This window comes from Equus asinus, chromosome 16 (assembly GCF_041296235.1).
Source record: "Equus asinus isolate D_3611 breed Donkey chromosome 16, EquAss-T2T_v2, whole genome shotgun sequence".
NCBI lineage: Eukaryota > Metazoa > Chordata > Mammalia > Perissodactyla > Equidae > Equus > Equus asinus.
In genome coordinates, this window is record NC_091805.1 from 18,226,625 (window position 1) to 18,245,996 (window position 19,372).

At 34.0% G+C, this 19,372-nt stretch overlaps 1 protein-coding gene across 23 annotated transcripts in view; it reads left to right on the plus strand.

Moving 5' to 3' along the window:
* The window catches only part of ADGRL2 (adhesion G protein-coupled receptor L2), a 594,466-nt gene that overhangs the window by 553,480 nt on the left and 21,614 nt on the right, over positions 1–19,372 (plus strand). For 15 of the 23 annotated variants that reach the window (XM_070486667.1, XM_070486675.1, XM_014859683.3 and 12 more), the window contains 8 exons: positions 781–966; positions 1,781–1,819; positions 4,616–4,799; positions 13,373–13,498; positions 13,762–13,967; positions 15,058–15,231; positions 16,980–17,189; positions 18,092–18,312. In XM_070486667.1, coding sequence (XP_070342768.1) covers positions 781–966; positions 1,781–1,819; positions 4,616–4,799; positions 13,373–13,498; positions 13,762–13,967; positions 15,058–15,231; positions 16,980–17,189; positions 18,092–18,312 — 1,346 coding nt within the window. The remainder of the gene's footprint in view (positions 1–780; positions 967–1,780; positions 1,820–4,615; positions 4,800–13,372; positions 13,499–13,761; positions 13,968–15,057; positions 15,232–16,979; positions 17,190–18,091; positions 18,313–19,372) is intronic. The other 8 variants (XM_070486671.1, XM_070486672.1, XM_044749017.2 and 5 more) reach the window with 1 other exon arrangement.

The following is a 19,372-nucleotide window of genomic DNA, read 5'->3' on the forward strand; positions in this document are numbered from 1 at the left end:
TTAAAACCAGCTTCAATGCTCTTTGTTCAGTATGAAAGTAAAACATTATGCATAGTTTTGTCTGAAAACTACTTATTCAAAGTCACATATGTTTTGGGGCATTCTGTTTTCTATGTTAAGCTTTTTACTGAGTACATACTTGCTTAATTTCATTCATATTTAGTTTGTTCTCTTTCTTTTGATGTTTGTAAGACAAATAGTACATTGGCCTAATAAATCAAATATCATTAAGTTTGCAACTGAAGCCACAGAATGCAAGCAGATGTTTATATCGCAGATGATTATGGTAGAATAAGTAAAAATGACTTTAAAAGGCATTGTAACTTTAGTATTACATTGTAATGCAGTGACATTTTAGTCTCTCCTTCTCCATCCACCTCTCTGAAAGGCAAGCAGTAGATAATAACCCTCAGTATCATACTGATTACATTCCAGTTTAAATTTCTGGATCATTGGAATAAATAAGTAAGATTTTTAAATAGCAGTTTAAAATGGTTGCAGTAAAATGAGAACTGTCTGAAAAATTTTAAAAAGGATTTCTGGTTTTCCTTTTCCCTTTTGTTTCTTTTAAATGTCTGGTTAAGAATTTCTTTTGTGTGTTGAGGATTTAAGAACCTTTAATCATCTGAAATGAAGAGAAAGTTATTGTTCTCAATTAGTTGCAGATTTTGACATATTTGCAAATATTTTTTTCACCACAACAAAGATACTAGGAGAAGAAACAAGAAGCCACAAACAGAACAAGAAATCTTACAGAGATAATGTAAATTGCCATTTCAGATCAGAAGTGGAGAAAATGCTGCTAGCCTTGCCAATGAACTGGCTAAACATACCAAAGGGCCGGTATTTGCTGGGGATGTGAGTTCTTCTGTGAGATTGATGGAGCAGTTGGTGGACATTCTAGATGCACAGCTGCAGGAACTGAAACCTAGTGAAAAGGATTCAGCTGGACGGAGTTATAACAAGGTAGGTAGAAATTTTCTGTGATTTTTCAATTAGACATTTTGTATGGCAGCTCTTGATTCTTCCAGCAGTTGACTGCCAAACCTCTGGCCCCCTTGACATACACTTAGAAACAAAATTTCTAATTTGGTTCATTTCCTAGGAAAGAATTACAGTTGAGAAAGGAGCAACGTGGCAAAAAAAAAAAAAATTAATTACCTGAAGGAGATCTTAGTTGGTGCCAAACTTCATCAGCCTGATTGTGGTCAGGACTCTCTCGTTAGAAGGCATCGTCTGCACTTGGAGAGATGTGTTAACAACTCATAAACTTTGTGTGCTAACACATTCAACTCTTATGGTTGCAGCAGAATTGTAAGGCACATAGGAATATTAGCCACTGAAATACTGTTTTCAATGCAGGTTTGGGGGAAGGTCAAGTTTCCCTCTCTAGGAGTACAGCGTATTAATGCTATTAATTTTTCCTATTATGACAAAAATTTGGTAATTATTTTAACCATACTATAAAATAAGTATTTATATGAAATTGATTTGTGGCTAATATGGTTTCATAGGGTTAAAAATAGTCTTTTTTTTTCTTTTAACCACATATTTTGTCTCTAGTTTTATCAAGATACTTTGGATTAGTATGCTCAGCAAAATATAGCTAAAAACCATAAATACACAATTTTGGCAGTCAGTGTCGACTCAGAAAAATCCAGAGGACTACCATGCATAATAAACTTAGAGCTCAGGAACATGAAGTTTTGAGGATTTTTTTCTTTTCTCATTTTCAACAGATAAAATCTAACCTCTGATTTTCTTTTCTTTTACTAAAAAGCTCCAAAAACGAGAGAAGACATGCAGGGCTTACCTTAAGGTATCTCTCCTGTGCTGTCACCCTGCTTTCTCCCTCCTTCAGCTACCTGCCACGCTCTGTCATCTTGCTGCATGATCCAATGTATTTCAGTCTTTGATAATTATATAATGTGCCCCATATCAGCTGTACAAATGTTGGCTTTTCACAGGTATATTAATCTCAGAATAAGCAAATCATTTATTTTTATAATTTTTGCTGGTTTTTTTTCTATTCATCCAAACGTACAAGAATTTTAATGAAATATCCTCTGAATTGGAAAATAATCTTATAGTCTTTGGTTCCTGTTGTCATCTCTGTGGATTACAAAACAACCTGAGTAAAACAGCTATGATATACTCTTGGCAGTTTATCATATCAAAGACTGTACAGTCATGATGTATGTGCATGAAACAGCCCCTGCTTTCTTATTTCTGTGGTGTCTTCTTAAAACAGGCTTTGTCCTGAAATTTTTAGGAGTCATTTCTAGACTCAGGTTGATACGTTACTATGGGTTGGGTTACTAGAAATGAAATATACGTAATATGACAGTGCTATCAATGTATGTTCTATATTGGTTTTTATCAGGTTGATGGGAACAGAAAGCCACTCTTTGGCTCAGAATCCTTGTCCACTCCAGCCAGTTTTCCTTCCTGGTAATCCAAGTAGTGGGAAACACGGAGGGGCTGACAGTGGAATTACGCCATGCTAGTTCTGTGTGATGGATCAAAATAATAATACTAGATTGCATTTTGTTGTATTCTGTGAATTTTAGAATTTCCTTTCAGGGGGATAGTTATTTTCTAACCTTAGTCGTCTGGGGACCATATCCCTAGTAAGTCAATCTAGGCCATATAGGTATAACGACAAAACAAAAGAACTTTGTAGTTTTGTAGAATCAAGGTTATTCAAAAGCCGTGACGTCACCAATTTTGGTTGGCAAGGTCTAGAAAAAAAGAATGACATTCTCACTAGAGAGTAACATATGTTGTTGGACCTGAGAACTTGACAAGAAAAGGTGGTGAGAAAGTGAGTTCTTAGGTGGTAATATTCTAGAAGTCCTTTTTAGCCTGTTTAATAGGGGCAAAGAAATAACTGCTGAAGTGTGCAGAATTTGTCATACTGGAATTTTCACTTCACCTTTGAGGTATTAGTTAATGTGTGAAATGTAATAATTGGTATGTTGCCCGGGACATAACATCTCAGTGGGAAAAAATAGCTTTTTTTCTTTGGCAGGGAGAGGCTACTTTAGGAGTATGATTAGGCTAATGATCATTTTGATTCTCCTAGAAAAGTACAAATGGTAATAAATAAGGAGTGTTTCAAATTAATAAAAGCATGCCGTCAGCGAATTATGTGTATACATAGTAAATTTCAGCATGACCTTAATTTCTGACCAGTGTCATTTTCAGTATGTCTCAAATGAGCTTCTCTGTTCAGATAAGACTAATAAAACTCCTTAAATTACAAATCAGAAGCTGACTTACCCTATGCAAATGAAGTGCGTTCGCGCTTTGTGACAGAGGATTCATTTGTAACTGAGATTAGAGGCTCTGGTCTGTATTTCTTGATGACTAATGAATGTGGCCTCAACAGACCAATTTCTGTTCCACTCTACTTAATGGCTGCAGCAGCGTCAGTGTGAGCATTTTGACTATTCTGTCTCCCATTAGAGAGAGAAAAAGGACTTGAACACCACTTGGAAGTATCTTCCACCTGCCAGGAAGGTCGTGGTGGCTCACATGGCAGACAGAAGGAGGATATTAAGATGGATTAAGCTAATTAATCTTACTCTGACAGTAGTCTCAAACAACTTTTCCTCCTGCTTATTTCAGTATGGGACCTCAAACTGGCAATTTTTGTTGCTGTTCTTTGAACAATGTATGTTCTTTTTTCCTCAGTGATTACCAGTAGATCAAAACCAGGTATATATGGGCTTAATGACACATTATGACTAGGGAGATGGGCTAGAGTAAATAAACTTAGTGATTTCAGCTATCCAAGCCATAGTCAGTATACAGCTACAGTAAGTATCAGTACAAAAGCCTGTCTTCAATTGCTTAACTGACTGGGTTATATTTTTATTTAATGTTATTTTGCATGATAAACTAAACCTACATATATAATATTTACAATTTGGATGTTTATGAAGACTTGATTCTGCTTTTCTGCTTTCATTAAATTATTGTTATAGGCTTTAAATATTTTGATTGTTCTCTTGATTTAAAAACTGATTGTTTATGAATTAAAGTGTACTCTCAATATACTCTCAGATAATTTATAAACTTTGAAATCATCTTGTTTTTTCCCCCAATGGTAATAAATAGACAATGTTATAGAGCACAGTTTTGGTTATTTTTTAGTTCAGGTTCCAAAAAAGAATATGGTTTAATTTTTGAGCATAAATAATATTAGGCTACTCCGGAGATGTCAGTGTTTTCTATTTAGAACATTGAAGTCTTGAGATTATAAGTAGGAGTGACCATGCATGTAAGAGTAATAGCTCAGATTAAGGGCTGACGCTGGTTGTATTTCTCTTCAGTAATTGAGATATGATTAGATAAACAGAAACAAGCCATCTTTTTACACTTAGTCTTGATAATCAAATAGCAGTCTACTAATCTTCAGTTAGTCCTATTTTCAAATTGTAAGGTATATTTTAAATTGGCCAGATATATGTTGTCCAGGTGTTCTTCCGTCTTGAAATAAAGAGTAAATCATCAGGACAGATAAATATTACAATTGTCACTAGTCAATGATTGAAAATCACCGTGGAACTAGAAGCAGTCAAAACTGATGATAGTTTTCAAATGGATGCAGGCAATTGTTGACACAGTGGACAACCTTCTGAGACCTGAAGCTTTGGAATCATGGAAACACATGAATTCTTCTGAACAAGCACATACAGCAACAATGTTACTTGATACCTTGGAAGAAGGAGCTTTTGTCCTGGCTGACAATCTGGTAGAACCAACCAGAGTCTCAATGCCCACAGAAAATATTGGTAAGTGAATCTATTGTCAGTTTTCATTTTTATTTAGAAGATAGATGTTTAAAGGAATGATATTCCCATTCTGAATCTGTTATTTCCCAGTGCCAGACTTCTATTTTGTCAAATTATTTTTGTCTGTTAACAAGAGATATTATTGAGCACACCTCATAAAATTAATGCAAAAGCCAAAATCTATTCTATATTTTTTAAAAGTTGGTTTTATGTGGATTTTTTTTTCCCCAACTGAAAAATCATTAAGGGAAAAAGTGTTAAGAGTACTTACATGCCAGAATATGGATTGCTTAAGTAATGAAAGTGCTCGTTATGGAACTGTGGGAAATGCTTTTCCATTTTATATACTCTGTTCCTAATAAATTTAAGTCATTTTCTGAAACGTTTTCTCCAAATCTTTTAGGCACACAGAATTTGAACCAAATCTTTATATTAAACAGCTGCCTTCAGGTGAAAATGTGGTCAGTGAACTACATCTCCCATAGTGCAGAATATCCATGCTTCATAGATTGCAAAATAGCTGCGGATAATTTTGAAGTATAATTTAGAATTTAAATGCTAGAAATGAGAGATAGGAATTTACTTTTGATGATATTTGAAAGAAGTACTCTAAGTACAGTAAAATTATGTTAATTTAGGCCTGACTGGTTTAGAATTGTTGGTTATTGTTGAGCTTGGATGAAATTTCTAGTGTCTAGTAAAGTAAAAATGTTGCCCAAGCATAAACGTAAAAAACCCCAAGAGGGAACACAGACTACTCTTACACCAAAAGAGAGCACTGGAGCAGCAGATATTTACTGAAGTCTTGTTGTACCTGCCTAAATCATGAGACTTTATATTAAAAAACACAGAAAAGACAGGTGTATGGAAGAAATAGACATTAATCAGATTATGGTAACTGAATTTAAATTCAGAACTTTAAGTGTATTTTAAATAACCGAAGTTTTAGAGAAATTATTATTAAAATCATATGTTTTTATTTACTGTAAGATTTGGGAATGATAACTCCATAACTTCAAATTAAATGAAATCAAAATACTTTGGCTTGCCATGATCTGGGATCACAGTCATAAGGAAAATGATTCTTTACCATAGTCTTCCTTGTAACAAAATGAAGAAAGCATCCCCTTTCTGTCTAAGGTGTAAGGTTAATTTATTTACCAGTGTAATAAAATTCTTAAGATGTACATTAAACAATTCTCAAATGTTTCCAGCGATGAACCTGGAAGGGTAAAGGAGTGTAGACTTGATTATCTTAGAGGATGAATCATAGAAAGTATTATTTGAAGTGGTGTATTGTGACCTCAATTTGTTTTCTAAATCTTCTAAAGCCTATTTTAAAAGCAAAAACCCTAAAATTTCCCTCTTATGCAAGAAAATTTGATGGGCCAGGTTGACATTCTATGCTCCCATCAGCCTCATATATTCAGAAGACATAAGATATTTTATTCCAGTTTGAGACATAGTCTGAAAATTTAAATGTCCAGGAATATATTTTTCCTAATACTAGTGTTTTCAGAGTTCTAAAGGATTATTCTTCATGTTTTTTTTTTATTTTTTATTTTAAAAAGAACATTACGGGTAGAAATTCTTGTAGAATGTAGTATACATTTTACTGACTTCTGAAAAATAATACCCTGAACTTAATATATGCTTCTATTGATTACCTAAGAATTACCAATATAAAAATCACTTTAAATGTTCTAATATAGTTGTCTTTTTTATTTCTAAGACATAAACAATTTTATGACAAATATCACCTGTAACTTAGTATGAGGAAAACATTCACCTTTTTCCTGGGACTTGTTCTCTTTTCAGACATGAGGACTAAAGTAGCCCATTATCCCTTTACATCTTCAAACTCTTGAAGCTCTTATCTAAATTTAGGGCATGGCTATAATATCTTAGGTTATTAAGACAATTTGGTTTTCCTCCTTAGTGATTTCTCCTTGAATCCTTAGTTTTACTTTTTTGTTTGATTTATCCTTATAATACATGACCTCATAAAAATGGTATAATTATATGTTATAACTATATCTGATTATAGCTTTTTAAAATCAACTTTGAGGTATAATTTGTATATGGTAAGAGCAGCTGTGTCAGGTGTGCAGTTTGATACTTTTTGGCAAATATACACCCATATGACCAAGAGCACAGTCAACACTGCTGTCACCTCAAAAAGGTCCTTTGCAGTCAGTCTCCTCATACCACTAGCCCCAGGCAATCAATGATCTGTTTTCTGTCACTATAGTTTTGCTTTTTCTAGACCTTCAGTTGAATGGAATCATACAATATGTACTCTTTGATCTTCTTTTACACAGAATAATGTTTCTGAAATTCAGCTGTGTTTGTGCAAGCATCAGTAGTTCAGTCCTTTTTCTTGCTAAGTAGCATTCCATTATAAGGACACACCATATTTGTCTATTTACTCACTTACTAGACATTTAAGTTGTTTCCACTTTTCGATTGTTTCCAGTTTCTTAGTAAAGCTACTTTTTCCCCAAGTGCATGTACCATTTTATACTCCTAACAGGCAATGAGAGTTCTGGTTGCTCCACATCCTCATCAACACTTAGGATTGTCAGTCTCTTTAATTTTAGCCATTTGAGTGGTTTGCAGTGTCATCTCATTTCGGTTTTATTTTGCATTTGTATCATTTCTGAGTTACATTTAGCTGATAAGAGTTCCACTTTTCATGTGCTTATTGGCCATTCATACTTCTTTTCATGGGATGTCCATAGATTTTGCCCATTTTTAATTGAGTTGTCTTTTTATTAATGAGTTATAAAGATTCTTTATATATTCCCAATGTAAGTCTTTTGTTGGCTATATGGACTCTGAGTGTTTTCCCTCAGTATGTGACTTTTTAGAAAAATTTTCCTCATGATATCTTGAGAAGAGCAGAAGTTTTTAATTTTGGTAAAAAATAAATCCTCGTTACCCAGCTTCAACACCGTTCAGCAAATCTGTTTCACTTATTCCTCTCACCATCATATTATTTTAAGGCAAATCCTAATATTGTATTATTATCACTATAAATAATATGTATCCCATATTTTTTAAAAGAAAACACAATGCCATTGTCACATTTTAAAAAATTAACAAAAGTAGGTTCAAAATATAACAAAAATGTGTTTAAATTTACTTGATTTTTGTGAATTCGTTAGTACTTAATTTGTTTTAACCAGGAATCAAACAAGTCTATGGTATACATTTGATTGAGATATCACTGGAGAATCTTTCAATTAAAAGTCATTTCTCTGTACATCTTGGTTTTTTTTAAGCTTTTTTCATTTTTGTTAGAGAACTTGGGTGGCTAATTTGTGCTGTAGAATTTCCCACATTCTGGATTTGGCTCATTTCATTCCCACTATATCATTTTACCCTAACTGATAAATACTGATAATTAGATCTAAAGGCTTCATCAGGTCAGGTTTAAGCCCCCCCCCCCGCCCACAACCCCCAAGAACTTTCTATCACATCATATGACAGAGGCCCATGATGTTTGATTGTCTTTTCATTTTGATTTTATGATTGATTAACTGGTTTAGGTATTATCAGCCTGATCTATCCATTCATTATAAAATTTCCTATCATTTATTTTCGCAGTGGACTTAGCAGCCAACATGATTGTATCCATCAATTTAGACTTAATTACGTTGAGATCACAAAAACATCACAACAGCAAAGGCTTGTGCTCTTCACCATCAAGGCTTGGCCTTGGCTCTGCTTTCTGTGTCTTAAGGCTGCTCCCTGTTGTTTTTACCCCAGGACGCAGGCTGATGGAGCCTATAGTGTCACAGGTCTCCTGGCAGAGGTCATAGTTTTCCCTATATGCTCTCTTTCTTTTCTTCCCCTTTCTTCTCATTGCAACCACTACTTTGTGATGAATTTGAAAAATACAAGGACAGAGAAATATATTAAAACCCTATCTCCAGCACTGGCTGTGAGTGAGGCTCTGGGTGGCTCTCCTGTGAGTCAAGTGTATTCACTTTCAGGCATATATTGTTTCAGGCGCATGGAAAATATAGAGAATATCATAAACTTCTGTTTTCCAATCACCCAGCTGAGCTATATCTTAGTATTTTACCACATTCACTTCAGATTTGGGGGAAAGAAATAGTTAGAGATAGTGTATAAGTCCTCTGAGTCCCCTCCTTCCTGATCCCATCAAGAAGCGGGGTAACCATTTGGTCTACAGATAGGTACATTTAACAGTTACTGTTCATGTTTTTACTCTAATGATTTCACACTACAATTGTATAATTATTTCCTACCATTATATTTTTTGTTCTTTCTGCATGTTGATATGTGCATCTCTAGTTCATTTTTTTGATCTAAGAATACACCACAGTTATTGAACTGTGCCAGTGATAGGTATTTTAGTGGCTTACACTTTTTTGCTGATGTAAGAAAAATTGCAGTGAAAGTTCTTTTGTATGTCTTCTTGCTATGTGTGCGCCTTTTAAATGTGTGCACATACACACACACCTAGAAATAGAATTCTTGAGTGATAGAGCATGCTCATCTTCAGCTTTACTAATGATTGCCAGAATGCTTTCTAATGTCGTTTTACCAGTTTGCATTCTCACCTCTAATACTGTTGTTCAGCATCACTCTCTCGGCTTGGCTAACACATTATTGTTAACGTGAATTTCGTCATTCTAATGGATTTGAACTGATCACATTATTGTTTTAATTTGCAGTTCTCTGATTACTTAATGCATTTATTGGATATCTTAGTTTTCTCTCCTGTGAATTTGTTGTCCATAACTTTTTCCTGTTTATTTTTTCTGCAGATAATGCATTCCGGACACTAATTCTTTCTGATTATATAGTTTGCACATGCTTATTCTGTCTGTGATTCTTTCTTTTACTTTGTTTATGGTATCTTTTGTTTTACAGGATAATAAAGTCAGATTTATCAGTCTTTTCTTTTAGGGTTGATGCTTTTGGTATCTTGTTTAACAAATTTTTTCCTTTTTGGTGTCTTACTCAAGAAAATTTTTTTCTCTACTTTGCAGTTTCAAAGATCTTACATTTTCTTTAGAAGTGATAAATCTTCGCCTTTTTACAATTATGTCTTTAATACACCTGGAATTTATTTCTGTTTATGATATAAGATAGGGAACTAATTTGATTTTTTTTTCCATATGGATAATCTGTTGTTTCAGTACTTTTAGCGCATAATTCATTCTTTTCCCCAGTGGTTTGTAATGATACCTCTGTCATATATCAAGTTTCTATACATGTAGGGAATGTCTGTTATACATTGTTGCTTTTGTTTTTGTTTCAATAATATTAATATCTGAAGAATTCTTTCAACCCAGCTCCTTGAGGAATTGCCTTGGCTGCTTTTGGCATGTCTCTTCCATGTGAATTTTAAAACCAGTTTGTCAGGTTTCACACACACAAAAAATGTTCGAATTTTTGTTAGAATTAGACTGAGTTTGTAGATTGATTTTGAAAGAAGTGCCACAGGTTTACCTGTTGAGTTCTGCCAAATACCACAACCATGATCTAATTCTCCATTTATTAGGTCTCCTAATAAAGTTCCATATTTTTCCCATTAATAGCTTGTGCTTTTTTTTATTAGATTTATTCCTAGGTAACTTACACTATTTGTTTTCGTTGTAAATAGTCTCTCTTTTTAAATTACATATTCTAACGATTTGTTGCTTGATATGTATAGGAACACAATTGATTTTGCTGATTGCAGCCTTGCTACGTTCTTTTACTTCTGATAGTATCTAGAGACTACTTCAAGATTACTATGTATAGTTAATTATATTTTCTGTAAATAATAACAGTTTGCTTTTACCTTTCAGTCTTTATACCTTTTGTTTTTCTGGAATTACTGCATTAGCTGGGTCTTTTAGTACAATGCTAGATAAAACCTGTCATAGGGAGCGTAGGAAGCATCCTGACTTTAAAAGGACTGCCTCTGGAGTTTTTCGCCATTGTTTGCTGTAGGTTTGGATAGATAACCCTTATTGATAACAAAACTTTTATCTGGGCAAGGAATCTTCCTTTTATGCCTATTATTTTGTAAAGATTTTTTATATTGAATGAGTATTGAAATTCATTGAATTCTTTGTAAATTTTTTCTTTCATTTCTTAATTTGGTGAATTGCATTAATATATTTTCTAATGCATTAATTTCTATATGTCTTTTTGAGATAAATTCAATTTGTTCAAGATATTGTACTTAAAGTGCATGGTAATTTATTAAATATTTTTGCATTCTTTTAATAAGTGAGAATATCCTGTAATTTCTTTCCTTGTGCTGTATTATGCGTCAGGCTTATACAAGTCTTGTGAAAGGAGTTGGAAAGCATTCTTCTGTTTTCTGGAGCAGTTTAAGATTCAGTGTATATTTAACTATCAGTTTCTTTTCTTTTTTAAAACAATTTTTATTTGTTTAATTGCAGTAACACTGGATTATAACATTATACAGCTTTCAGATGTACATCGCAATGTATTTCGAATTCTGTGTAGATTACATCATGTTCACCACCCAAAAACTAATTATAGTGCATCCCCTCACATGTGAACCTAATCACCCCTTTTGCCTTCCCCCCCCAAGTTTATTTTCTTTAGTGGTCATAAACTCTTGTGGTTTTTTATTTATTTTAGTCAGTTTTATGTTTCTAGGAAGTTTTCCCTTCTTTCTGTTTTTAATTTTATTTATTTATTGATATGTTTGTTTATTTATTTATTGGTATAAAGTTGATTATTGATTCTCCACTAAGATCTGTATTAATGATTCTTTTTTTTTAATTCAAACAAATCAATTTTTTTACTATGGACATGATTTTTAAACTCTAATAAGTAGATATGTTGAATGAAATTAAAGCTTGGTAAGTAAATATCTGTTGAATGAAGTTAAAATTCTGTGCATGTACATCTATATTTGGGACATTTCATGAAAACTCAAAGGGTTTCCTTCTCTCACCCTGTCTTTGTCTTGTTTTAAGAATAATTAATAATTGAGAGTCCCTTTCAGTGTAAGGAAGAGAGAGATATATATTAGATGTATGATTTTGTCACTCTTCTCCCCACCCCCACCCCCTGCCCGCACACATGGAATTGGTATGAGGAGAGGAGATCATGCTCTTCCCCACCTGTCTTTCTGAGCAGGGATCAGTAAACTGAGGGTCTCAACCAGCTTCTGCTTCGGACAGAATTCTAGGAGTCACATTATCTCAGGAGCTTGATTTGTCATCTGATGGGTTTAAAAATCTCCCAATGTTATTTCATATTTACAGCTAAATGTATACGTATTTTTACAAAACAAAGTTGTGAAAGATTAAAAAAAAATTAGTATCCAAGAGTTATATTCTATAATGATATAAGGTCATTTTTGTAAAAGGAAAGGGAGTGGGTGAATTCATCACATTTGTGTGTTGGCGTACAAATTTCTCATTTCTTCAAGAAAATGACATATTCTAATTACTAATATTAGTAGTTGACTTTAGTAGAGACAATAATTTCCATTCTTTTTAAAAATTAAATGAATATTGATATAAAGTGTTGCAATCTTTATTGGAATTACAGTAGACAACGTTTATGTTGACAGTGTTACTATTATGTTTTTGAAACAAAGTTAAACAACATTGGTCTCTTGATCAGGCAGATAGTCTCAATGTTATATACTGACTTGTTTTTCGTACATATTTTCTAGTTTTGCTACGTGATTTGAATGTTTGAATGTCGAATTACACTGCAGTGGTTGGCAAATTTTGACTATAAAGTCCCAAACAGATATATTTTAGGTTTTGCAGGTCAGGTAGTCTAAGTTGCAAATATTTAACTGGCATTGTAGCACCAACGCAGCCTTAGACAGTGTGGAAATTACTAAGCACAGCTGTGTGCCAATAAAACATTATTTACAAAAACAGGTGACAGGCCAGGTTTGGCACACGGGGCCTTTTTTGCCCAACTTAAATAGGTAAAGATTGATGGTTACTAGTGAGAATTAATGGGAAATTTTAACGTAGTGCCAGACGTTTTCTCATAAATATGCTGTGCTGATCTCGGTACTTTTAGAAATTAGAGAAAATCTATTAGTGCAAAATTGACCTATGTAATCCTGTGTATTAAAATGTATATATAGAAATAGGTGTATACGTGCAATAAACGCATTCAAACTTACACTTTGTATTTAAGTTTTATCACTGCCAAGTAGTGGTCATTGAAAAGTTATTTAATGTAGGAAAAAATCATTTTGAAATATTTGTGTTTAACGATTTAAATGAAATTTTGAAAGTTGTGTCCTGTGAATTCATATGCTATTCATATTCAGAGGCCAAAAGTCTGGAATTAGTTTATGACAAAAGATATAAAACTATGAAGAAAATGTTAAACTGATTATACAGAAATTTTTAGAGTAATCAAGGTTTAAGTCCTCTTGGAGTAATTTAGTTGTTTGTTCATGATTTCGTTGAAATCTAACAGGTAAGTTTTGTAAATAGAGAAAAATAAACAGTGGTTCCCAAGCAATCATCATTTGCCTCTTTGTAGTTTAACGAATGTCCTCTTTTGCCTCCTCCCTTATCCTTTGCCTTGTCCAGTTCTGGAAGTTGCTGTACTCAGTACAGAAGGACAGGTCCAAGACTTTAAGTTTCCTCTGGGCATCAAAGGAGCAGGCAGCTCAATCCAGCTCTCGGCAAATACCGTCAAACAGAACAGCAGGAACGGTAAGAGGGAACAGAGTCTTAAAAGTTGCCGGCTTTTTTGTTCAGTTAACCCTATTCTAAAATGCTGTTTCTTTGACTCCTAATATAACAAACACAGCTTAACATTTAAAAGCAGACTTAAAATATTGCTTTACTCTTTCCCGGTAAACTTAATCTAAATTAAAATTCTTTAAGGATGTTTTTCATTTTATTCTTATCTGAATGTATCCTATTTTATTCATAAGCTCATTTCCTGTAAAGTCATATTACTTTTACCTTGCCAGGGCTTGCAAAGTTGGTGTTCATCATTTACCGGAGTCTGGGACAGTTCCTTAGTACAGAAAATGCAACCATCAAGCTGGGTGCTGACTTTATTGGTCGTAATAGCACCATCGCAGTGAATTCCCACGTCATTTCAGTTTCAATCAATAAGGAATCCAGCCGAGTATACTTGACAGATCCTGTGCTTTTTACCCTACCGCACATTGATGTAAGTTACGTATGCTAATGAAAGTAGAAGGTTATAAAACCAGGAAGAAAGGAAAGCAAAACTGATGAGCTGGGGATGGGAGAAGGGGAATGGGGAGATGGCAGAGAGGAAAGAAAAGACCTTTCCATTTGAATTTCAAATGTTGGACTAGGTCAGAGACACAAGTTTATTTAAGTCTGTGAACATAAAATTAAATGAGCCTGGTTCAGTGATTATTAGAACTTAAGTGTATTCTTAATGAAAGCTGATTCAGTAATCAACAGGAAAATGTAAATGACGGTAATTTGTTTTAGAATGAAGATTAACTCTTACCTTAGCAGCAGGATAGCCTAGTTTTAACTGTTAGGACTCTGCCTTTTTAGGGTGGCCAATTTTTTGTCTTGTTTCATTTTACTGATGACATTTGACACAATTGTTATCAAGCATTGGGTTTTTAAAAATCTGAGATTGAAGAGATGTGAGTCCTCTGCTGTGTCTTGGAATGCAAGTTGGTATTTAAATAATTACAGTGTTGGAAGATTGTCTGCAGAATTTTGGCTGCTGTTATAAGTAGAGTGAATAAGTGCCCACAGATAGCCAAGTGGATCTCCAGAATTGGCAAAGGAAAATAAATTTGTGCAGCTATTCTCTTCTTGAGTCTGCTGCAGTTCATTCGCTCTTTTCTGAACTTTGACGTCACTAATGTGTCACTTAGAACAAAAATGGGTCCAGAATGGAAAAATGGATTTTAAAACATTTGGTCTGTATAGCATTTTCTCAGAACAAATTCATGGCTCTAATTTTGTCAGAAAGGAAAAAAAAAAAGATTCTAATGTGCCATCAGTATGTAAAATCATAAGATGGAAATTGTAATTGTGTAAAATGAGTCTTTGGTAATTTAGAGTACACTTTAGAGTGTTTCGGACTATAAAGCCCCTTTTAAGTTAGATATCTGCCTTGGATAACATAGTCCACAATTTTGCTGATGAAAAACTTTATAGTCCGAAACATGCAAAGTTTAATCTAAATTACCTTTTACACATATTAAACAATTGCTATTGCCATCTTAGACTGTAAAATCCTAATTTTATCTTGTCATTTTATTTCCCAGCCTGACAATTATTTCAATGCAAACTGCTCCTTCTGGAACTACTCAGAGAGAACTATGATGGGATATTGGTCTACCCAGGGCTGCAAGCTGGTTGACACTAATAAAACGCGTACAACGTGTGCATGCAGCCACCTAACCAATTTTGCAATCCTCATGGCCCACAGGGAAATTGCAGTAAGTATTTGCACTTCTAATTAGTAGCAGAGAGAAGCCTTGGAGATTCAAAACAGCTTGTATAATAGTCCTTTCTTTGGGTGCTTATCATAACTAAAAAACAAACAAACTAATGTGGATTTCTAATTGTTTCTACACTGTCCATGTATCTTAGGAAGTCTTGGCACTGTACTTATTGTCACTTCTCAAAATCATGTGCTTTACAAGCTTGTGCTAAGTTTTTCTCCTTTGGACAGGTGTTGGGCAGAGGCGCTTTGGATTTTAAAAATGAACAACAGTAGGTCGTAGAAAAGAGACAGAGGGCCGTGAAATTCAGCAGGCCCTCCCTATCTTGCATGTTTGGCTCTGATTTTACAACTTGCACTTTAAGTTTTCTGACCACTTTGCATACTATGCAAAACTGCAAATTTCAAAAGGTCAGAATGGCTTCTGGAATATTTCTTAGTATTCCTTCTTGTGATTAAGAGAATGATAGCCAGAAGATAAAAATATTTTAAGAAATAAAACATGAAAACTCACAGATCTATTGTGTACTGGATTCTCAGCATATAAATACAGTCTTGTTCCATATAATGACATTTCAGTCCGTGATGGACCGCATAGATGACAATAGACCCTTAAGATTAGTACCATATAGCCTAGGTGTGTAATAGGTTATACCGTCTACGTCTGTATAAGTACTGTAGGGGAGGAAGAAATTTTCCTCTACCCTTCTAGGTTCTTCTAGTCTAAGAATTAAATTGACATAAGATGGGTTAATAGGAGAAAAACAAAAGTTTAAAAGCATGTATGCATGGGAGAAACCCAGGGAAACTGAATAACTTGCCAAAATGGCCAAAGCCCTCACCTTAAATGTTATCCTCAGCTAAAGACAAAAGAAAATGTCGGGGGTGGGGAGAGTCAGGGAGTTCAAAGGGAGGGAAGGCTATTCACAGGTAGGTGAAAAGGAGTAAAGGTTTGGAAAACAAGTGTTTGGCCACAGAGAAACAGAAGAACACAGAGGGGAGCCCAACAAACAGGCTTTTCTAGGTTCCTCCGTGTCCAGCACCTAGTTCATGTTACGCTAAGGTGATAGCTAGCTTCCTGAGACAGGTTTTTTTATCTGAATTCTTTTAGGCAGATAAGGGGGAGGTGACAAGAAAAACTTTCGGAGTCTTTTGTTTCTTAAAATTATTCAGCCTTAAATAATCTGCCTGTTAGAGAGACACATTTGGGAGTGGCAGATTCTGTTCCCCTTCAGTACACTCCTTGATGTTCACACAATGACGAAATCGCTTAACGACTTATTTCTCAGAACGAATCCCTGCCATTAAGCAATGCATAGCTATATAATATAAAAAACCCAAGGAGAAAATTAAAACTTGACTTATGGGTTAGCCTGGAAAGTCATTAAAATGTAATTTCTTTAAATCATAACTAAGTATCTTTTATTCTATTATATAAATATTTTCTGTATGTTTCTATGGGTAGTTATTTCCATCCTTTTGAAATGATTGGGCTCTTGCATCATTTTCTAGGTAGACTTCCACTTTCTTAGGTCACTGTTTGAATATAAAAAAGTTAACAAGATAATACTGACCTGTGTTATATGATCAAAATTTCTTTTTAGTACTGAGCCCTGTTTGAACACACGTTAATAATATTCAGGGAGCTTAGTATTAAAAGATGAGCTATCATATGTGAAAGCTGTCTTATTTTAGGTGATGGAATGCAGGAATATTAATGATCCTCATTTTTTTTATTTTCAGTACAAAGACGGAGTTCATGAATTACTGCTTACGGTCATCACCTGGGTGGGAATTGTCATTTCCCTTGTTTGCCTGGCTATTTGCATCTTCACCTTCTGCTTTTTCCGTGGTCTACAGAGTGACCGTAATACTATCCACAAGAACCTTTGTATCAACCTTTTCATTGCTGAATTTATTTTCCTAATAGGCATTGATAAGACAAAATACATGGTAAGCACTCCTTCAGGGTATTGACCTTGGATCTCTGAAAATTATTATAACAGGTGTGAATGTGCACAGGATGCTGATACTGATATTTGACCATGTGGCAATAGGACATGGCAATATTAAAGGATAATCAGTAATGAATTAAAAGCCCAGTCATTTCTTGTATTAAAGTGCAGTTGCATTTTTGGGGGTTGTTATTAAGATGTAATTTGAATAGAAGGATGCTGGGGATACTGAAATGAAAAGATTCTATTTTTATAATTTTCATTTTGCTTACATAGTCATTCTGCCCAGTGATCATTTCTTCATATTCCAAGCAATTTATTCATCATCTTGAGGTCTCGGTGTCAGAAACAGAGCTTAACAATTAGTTAATGCTTCACCCTAAATTCATCTGCACTGGGATGAATTTAAGAATTTCTGCACTATGAATGATGAATTTAGTATTTTCCACATATGTCAAGAAAATAATGTTAGATAATTAGAGCCAGGGTATTTGTCATTAAAGACAATTTTTAAAATTTGGTTATAGAAAAACCAGAAATAATATATTTGGAAACAACTGTTCTAAAAGACTTATGAAGAAATCATCTACAAATGGAAACTAAGATTTAATAATGGAGAATTCTAGAAAAGAAATTATGTTTTCTTATTTGCACTTAATTTCACTAAAAATAATAATGTATTTTAGCGGTGAAATTTCTAGCACACATAGCATTATACTCTGTAAGCATTAACCTCTTCAAATTTGGGTGTCCATTTATGAAAAAAAAAGTTTTTTAAAGAAGCAGTTGTTTACTCTAATGATGGACTTTAAAGACAATAGTGAGCAATATTTTACAATTTTGGAGTGGGCTGTTTTTTTCATGTGTTCTCTTTTGTCTTTTTGTTCTTTTCCTTTGTAGATTGCATGCCCAATATTTGCAGGACTTCTCCACTTTTTCTTTTTGGCCGCTTTTGCTTGGATGTGCCTAGAAGGTGTGCAGCTCTATCTAATGTTAGTTGAAGTTTTTGAAAGTGAATATTCCAGGAAGAAATATTACTATGTTGCTGGTTACTTGTTTCCTGCCACAGTGGTTGGAGTTTCAGCTGCTATTGACTATAAGAGCTATGGAACAGAAAAAGCGTAAGTAATTGCAAGCGACCTGAGTGTTTTTCAAGTGAATAATTTTTTAAAGCCTGTTAGCTGTCAGTGAGGGTCCCTGACAGACTAAAATAGCATCTGAAAGCTTTATTGGTAAGAGAATGGGCATGCCGTGCACAAATTATAATCAAGTCTTTTGTAATTTTCTAGGTTCAGAGGATTTGTACTCCGGCGAGGCAGATTCTAAATTATGGACTTTCTTTTTAACACAAAAGATTGACCTGAAACAATTTGAAAAAGTAAATAACTTTCTGGCCTTAGAAAGATATTAAGTAAAAATTCTTCTGAACTTAAAGCATCTGACAGCCTTAACTACTCAGTTTTAAGCTAATGCTTCATTAGCTTTCTTTGTGCAGCCGACCCTCTAGCTGACTCTCATTCTGAATTGTGACAGTAGCACATTCCATCCCATATGTTTTACTTTGATAATATTTTATCAGGCAGTTTGAAAGGATTAAAATAAGTCGCTGTCTTTCATTTATAAAAATATAGATGTTTATGGAAAGTGACAGAAGGTAGACATAGCCATGTTTCTAAGGATTTTATTTGCTAGAGGCATGAATTTGCTTTCCAATTCTGTTTATTTTTTCCTTTGATAAAATTAGTTACATAAAGATTCTTTGGACTAAAGAAAGCTTTTTGACTATACAGATGATGAAAGACAAATAAAAGAAATTCAGTGGGGATTCAATGTTATATGAAAAATGAACCACTAAGTAAAATCTGTCTTAATAAGTTTATGCATCATTTACTCTAATACTGTATGAGTTCTGTGGTTTGATTTTTTTTTCTAGTATTCATCCATTCCCTTGAGATACTATATTTATGCTATCCTGTTTTGCAGCGAACATAACATCTGAACATTTTTGTTGTCTGTTGTACTCGTTCCATAGGGTTAAACACTTTAGCTCAGTTATGGATCTGAAAGGCAACTTTTGAGATAAGAACTTTGTGATGGTGAGACAATTTGGAATAGTGAGTTTCAAGATTTTAGTAAAGTCAGAGGTCTTAAAAGTTAGAGATTGCAGTGTGGTGGGTTTGT